At 38.5% G+C, this 6,294-nt stretch overlaps 1 protein-coding gene across 7 annotated transcripts in view; it reads left to right on the top strand.

Annotated features, from left to right (window-relative positions):
* Positions 1 to 585: 585 nt before the first annotated feature.
* Positions 586 to 6,294, top strand: part of creb5b (cAMP responsive element binding protein 5b) — a 37,582-nt gene continuing 31,873 nt past the window's right edge. For 6 of the 7 annotated variants that reach the window (XM_039620159.1, XM_039620158.1, XM_031746296.2 and 3 more), the window contains exons 1-2: positions 721 to 810; positions 5,956 to 6,033. In XM_039620159.1, the coding sequence (XP_039476093.1) occupies positions 781 to 810; positions 5,956 to 6,033 (108 nt within the window). In that variant the 5' untranslated portion in view covers positions 721 to 780. Of the gene's footprint in view, positions 811 to 5,955; positions 6,034 to 6,294 lie in introns of all 7 variants that reach the window. The other variant, XM_039620160.1, reaches the window with a different exon arrangement.

Below are 6,294 nucleotides of genomic sequence, written 5' to 3'. Positions count from 1 at the left end.
TTTTAAGGGGGACATTTACTGTGTTTCCTTATTTTCTCTCATGTACATAAATATATAATATTACAATAATCAAAGCTCCTGTGAGAGGAAACAGCCCTAATAAAGTCATCCCAGTCATCTAGCCTGATGTTCAAACCTTCTGTTTGCAAGGGGGAGTCAATCAATATAAAGCTGGTGTAAAAGAAGTGTGGCTTTTGGTAGAGGAGCTAAAACAGCTTGGTTCAGCAGTGGATTTGCTGAGAGGCTGTGGCTAATGTTCAAAGCTACTGAGTCCAAGAATAAAGATATGGAGCCTAGAATCAGCAAATATTAGAATTATTTTTATTTACTTGTAAGGCAGAAGCTTCTTATTATAAAGTTTCGATTTTGTTGGTTAAAGTTTGCAGGGTCTTGATTATATTTCACGTGTGGTCCTGTTTAGTGGGTTTTCCCGTTTATCGCTCTCGCTGTTGTCAGATAGAAGCTGCAGCACCGCACGTTTATTTGATATGCGCTCATTGCTCTGTACTGGCGCTCCAGCTTTGGACCACACCCACCAAGGGCCAGCGGTGTTCATACATGCCCCGGGGCGTGCATTTGCAAACTCCGCCCCGCTGGCTCCACCTACCAGCAGACCACAATGATTTAGAAGTTCAGGAATCCCACGTGACGTCACCCAGGGTGACGTTATGCTTCTCTAAATAGATCGTATTGTAATCTTTTCTCAGTCCAACGTGGTTTCTTCTGAGAGACTGCTTCACATTTTCTGCACTTGTTTGGTAAGTTGAAAGCCTTGCCACCATGCAGAGGACCGTGCACGCGCCTCTGCAGGTTTGTTATCTTTTTATTTTTATTTTTTTAAAAAGCGATTCTTCTCACTTGTTCTTCTCCCTTTTTCATGCAACAGCTTGTTTTCTCGTTCGCTTCAGCAGTCTTTCTAAAGATGTGATTTTGGTTCATTTTTTTTCACCTCCTCGTCCAAAACTCCTTCGTCTCCGCAGGTTTGTGTCGTCCAAGTTTTGTTTGAGTGAGTGCATTGTCATGTCACTTCGCGCTCCGTGTGTTTGGCCTGTCTCGCGGAGTCAAGTGCCGCTGCAGCTCGGTCTGTCAGGTAGCAGCGGAGGCAAGTCTGCAGAAAATTATCTGAAAGGACGGAAAAACGCGAACATTTTTAATGCAACAGACGCTTTTCGTTGCACTTCACACCAATTTGGCACGTCTTCTAAGTTTTCATTTAGCTCTAAATCTCCGAAGCTGGACCTCTGCATCATTGTCATGCCTGTCCCATCCAGGGATACGCAGAGCAGGCTAATCTCCGGGACTCGTGCGTGCTGCGGTTCACCAATGACTGTCTGGAAGATAATGGGCCGGTGGTTATGCTGTTACCCCAGTTTACAAAAAAAAAGGGGGGGGGGGGGCACTAATACCCCTGTTTACGTTAAATTTATGTCCCCCTTTTTCTCTTGAACAGCAATGTTCATCAAGATTACGTCATTCTGCAGGCCAGTCGATATTTGATTAAGCGCTAAGATGTTGAGGGTTACTTTGAGTAAGGTTGTGCTGACGGTGCGCGCTTTGTGACGGAACGGCTTTTTAAAAAAAGAGAAAGATGCTTTTGATTGCTCTCCGGCCGCTGTCATTATGTTTATGTGACAGCACTATCAATAACACATGTTTCTCGTACACGATTCCACTTATTGTGCCCGAGTTTTTATTCGGTGTGGTAATAACGCCGGTTAGTGTTATTTATGTCTGTTGCGACTTTTTTTCAGCATTTAATATAGACTGGGATGGAGTTTCTTTGTATGAAAGCTTTTACAATAATTTTTCTCTTTAAAAAATATGTATCAGATTGAGAAAAGTTAACTTGCTGGACAAAAAAAAGCATTTTTAAAGCAAAAATACATAATCCAAAAATACTTCATAATAATTATTAGGATTTACATAAACTTAGACCAAGTAGCATAAGCTATAGTTAATGCATTTAAACTCACTTGTTTATTCTATAATAGTGTTATTTACTAACCTTCATGGATATATGTTTTTTACATGTTAAGTTGGATTGCAGCAGTAAACTGTGAGCTGCATTTCGTGATGATTGTTTTATGTGCTTGAGGTACCCCTGGTAATGTCTGTACTAATATAGAAGGTGTGAAAAGGTAGGAAACATAAAGGCAGTCTCAGGTCTGATCAACAAGTACACCACAGACGTTAGAGCATTTTATTTTAATACTAGAGCTTTCTTTTCGCCTTTACCTGCAAAGTTCTGCAAAGTGAACGCTAAGAATAATACAGTTAGAATAATGTGAGCAGTGCTAATCCCATGCTAGACCTCAGAGCGTTCATTTTTTGATTTATGAGTTTATGTTGAGTCAGAGACCAGTAATTGAAAGCTTTTGAAGTTTATATTTCAGTCAGACCAGTCTTCTAGTCATGCATTGAGTTTAAGAGCAGAAGTTCAGTGCAGACATTGTCAGAGAGGTCCCCCGTACGTTGCCTCAGGGATCGCCGTAATCCTTCCTTCAACTTGTACTCTCAAAAGCCCAGGCTATGGCACTGGAGCTGCAGATTTGAATTGCTGTGCATGTTTGTGCTTGCTTTAACCCCATATGCCTTTGCACCCCAACCCTTCTTTTCCTCACCATATTGTTTAAATTCTAATATGCGGTCTACCTGCAGAGTTCTTCCCAAGTTCCTCTTGAAATCGAATGCCGGACCCTAATCCTTCCCCTCACTCACATCAGGATACAGTTAATGTAAAGTGTAACCAAATTTCCTCTGCTAAACGAAAACATCTATATTAAATGAGAGCCAAGTGCCCTGTCCAAGGAAAGGGCGTTGAATGCTGATAATTTGAAGTGTGAAAGCTATTGGATAATTCACAGAGGCATTCGCAGAATTAATGGCTGGAAGTTTTATGCATCATATGGTTTGAATTTCCTAGTAAATGTGAGGGAATGATCGAGTCCCGTTTTAGAAACAGGAACAGGAAGGTAAACGTTTCTGTTTTTTACAGTTATGGAAACAATTTTTCTCTTATTTTTTTTTTAATGGCTTGCTTTAAAGTTTTTATGTTTCAAGAACTGTTTCACATTCATACTGGCAATCAAGAGGAGAGCTAGTAAACAACAGTTCCAACAAGAGTTGTGCAAACAGCTGATTCATGCTGTTTCATGAACATTTCCGATAAAAAAGAAATGGGCCTTTATTTAATACACGAATGAGTAGCGCCATATCTACAGGCACTGTTTTTGTCATCTCGAGCTTAGTTTTATTTAATGATCAGCAGTGTTGGTTGTGTTTGTTGTGTCAAAAGAGACCAGGTGAGTTTTTAGGGGCCCTGTTTTAAAGAACTGAACTGGTGATAGAAAGAGAGACCAGGTCTCATTGCTCCCTGACAGAGAGACCCTTTCCAGACCCTGTTCAAGCGGGCTTGCTCATGAAGTACAACTTGTTAGGAAAACAGGACTGCTTAGCATAACACAATATTTGACTGTTTTGACTGCGCTTAAGGAAATAGCCTGTACCTATGAAAAAGACACACATGCACATAGCGTATGAAAGTATTCATGGCTGACACTTGACATGCCGTACTGACTTATTACAGGCTTATTACAGAATTACAGATGCGCTGCGGTTCTTGTGAACTGGTAGCAGGCAGAGGTGATAATAATGCAAGCGATAAAAGGAAATGTTTTATGTGCCATTAAATGAAAATGATGTGGTCCCGTATCAGTGTTGTAAATGCTGCAGATGTTTTACTTGTACTGAGAGGACACATGATAAACCACAGACCTATTTGATGATCATCAAACTCTTAGTGTCTTATCAAACCCCCTTCTCCGATGAGATTGAAGTTGTGCAATAAAAAGCAGAGAAAACTAAGCAGAAAAAGTTCTGTCACTCTGTTAACGTCATAATGCCAAATTTTCTTTATTTAACTGCAATCCTAAGTTATCATAACATAGAAGAAATAGGTTTCTGTGCAACTACCATGCACCCAAGACTCGTAAGGCTTAATTAAATACAAGATCCATTTCTTATATAGCTAGACACCCTGATGGCCCGCATGCGCTTTGTGGGATTTGCATTGAAACCACACATTGGCCAAGTGTGGTTTCCATTTGTGGGGTTTGAAATAGGGATGCAAGAATTGTTCAGAAATGTTACTTTAAAATAACAACTTGGAAAGTACCAATGCAGCATATATTTTTTTTTGTTGGTATGTAATAATTTGTGCCGGGAGACAATGAAAACTACATTAAAACCTTTCAGTTCTCCACAACTTGGTAAATGTCAGCCAACAAGGCTGATATTAGTCAGTACTGATGTTCCTTATATATAATGGAGCATCCCTGTATTGCATGTTTTGCATGTTCATGTTACCTTCACCCTAAAAGACAAATAATCATAGTTACTTAACATCTGGTACGACATCTGTCTGAAAGTGCTTGGCATCTGTGTTGTTGGAATGCGATGACTGCTCAGAGGCTCTTTGTTAGTGTTTATTAGAAGAATAGTTTATACTTTTGCACTGTAACAATAATAAGATCTTGAAATACTAAATAAGCTGCGAACCAAGTATGATGTCGCAAAAAAAAGTACAAGGATTGCACAAATAATATTTTCTGCTCAGTAGTTTGCAGACTGTGACGAAAACCGTTTTTCTCTTTTACACAAGTGAGATAAATTTCTCTGTTTAATGTTGTCTAAACACAAAAATCTTAACAAAAATTGTTTCAGTAAAAATGCAAATGCAAGCAAAAATTTAGCCAATGACCAAACTTCAAGTATACTGTGTGTGTGTTGCCTTGGTAGGCTTACAAGTGGTTGGCATCCTGAATATCACTTTAAAAAAAAGTCAAACGTCAAAATAAAAATGTAGTAATAATAATTAAAAATATATTTTCCTTCTTATTCCTGCCTAAAATAATAAAAAAAATTCTTGGAAGGAACAATAAAGTAAGATGCTGTAAACCGTTGCGATATAAATTTTTGAATGTGTGCGCTCCATCATGTGGATATCATATTTCACTTAGGTGTTGTTTAATGTGTTTGATGTTGATCGATATATTTTAAAATCCACCTGTTGTTTCCGTAATTTATTTGAAATGTATGAAAAAATACAGTTGAAAATTTTGACTTCTTTAACTGGTTTTGCCTGATTGGGTTTTTGAAAGTTAAAAGAAGAAAAGGATAAAATTAGAAAAAATTTAGAGGTTTATTTTTAGTGTTTTTGTCTTTTACCATCGCTTGTCCCATTTTGCTTTGAATTCCGAAAGTTAAAATGATATGGGTGCACTGAGCAGTACCTAAAGTGCACATTAAAAACCCGAGGCCCTCTTACTTTTAAGCTTTAAAACTAACACCGGCTAAAGTTCCTTTTCTTCTTTCTATCAAATAAGCTGCACTTTCTGACTGTGCACGGCTGCACAGCCGCTGCTTCCTTTTCTTGTTCTCACTAAAAGATGCATAACCAGCTAATCAATTCATTAAGAAACCAATGACTGTATGGCTGAAACTTAAATGTGGAGCTATTTTACCAGATGGAAGTGCCTTTCATTTAAAGTCAATTTTGTCTTACTACATAGCTACCTTAATAAAAAATACATAAGTACTGAGAAGCAGTGTCTATATAGATACATTTGTTCATTTTGTTTATTACCAGCTTTAAAGTGTGTTACAATCTATGTGGTAATGTGCAATAAAAACGTGGATATAAAGAAAATCCATCTATCGAAATATTTAAAAGTTTTCCCAGTGGTTGAGTTTTGCTGAAGTTATTGGACTCAGTGTTTCCACAACCTCAGCCTTGATGTCATTTTAGTGGAGCCCAGATTACTGTAGCGTGAGAAAACTAGTGCAGGTGCAGTAGCAGTTTCATGTCTAGCATGACACGAGTGTATTTTCCCTCGTCTAAGGAAAGCAAAATTATTCAGCTCTCCTCACTGCTTTCTTCTTTGTCTTTTTCTGTAGTTTTATGAGAAGTTGGCCAGAGTGATGAACTCGGACCAGGAAAGGCCGTTCGTGTGCAACGCTCCTGGCTGTTCTCAGGTGAGAATGTCGTGATAAAACTCAATGCGTACATGTGCATGTGTATATGTATGTCTGCCTGTAATATCAATAGACCAAGGAGGGATTCGGAGTAGATTTATCTCTTGTGCATGAGGGAGAAACGCAATACTATGGAAGTGCTAGAAACACAAACTGTGATCAAGTTTAGTGTTAAAATACCTAAAGAAAAAAAAGGTTCTTTTAGTATGTAGTCAAGAATGACTGAAATAACAGTGAATGTTATTTTAGGGTAGTGTTTCA

Source organism: Oreochromis aureus, linkage group 11, assembly GCF_013358895.1.
Source record: "Oreochromis aureus strain Israel breed Guangdong linkage group 11, ZZ_aureus, whole genome shotgun sequence".
Lineage (NCBI taxonomy): Eukaryota > Metazoa > Chordata > Actinopteri > Cichliformes > Cichlidae > Oreochromis > Oreochromis aureus.
This window is presented reverse-complemented; position numbering and strand designations above follow the sequence as displayed.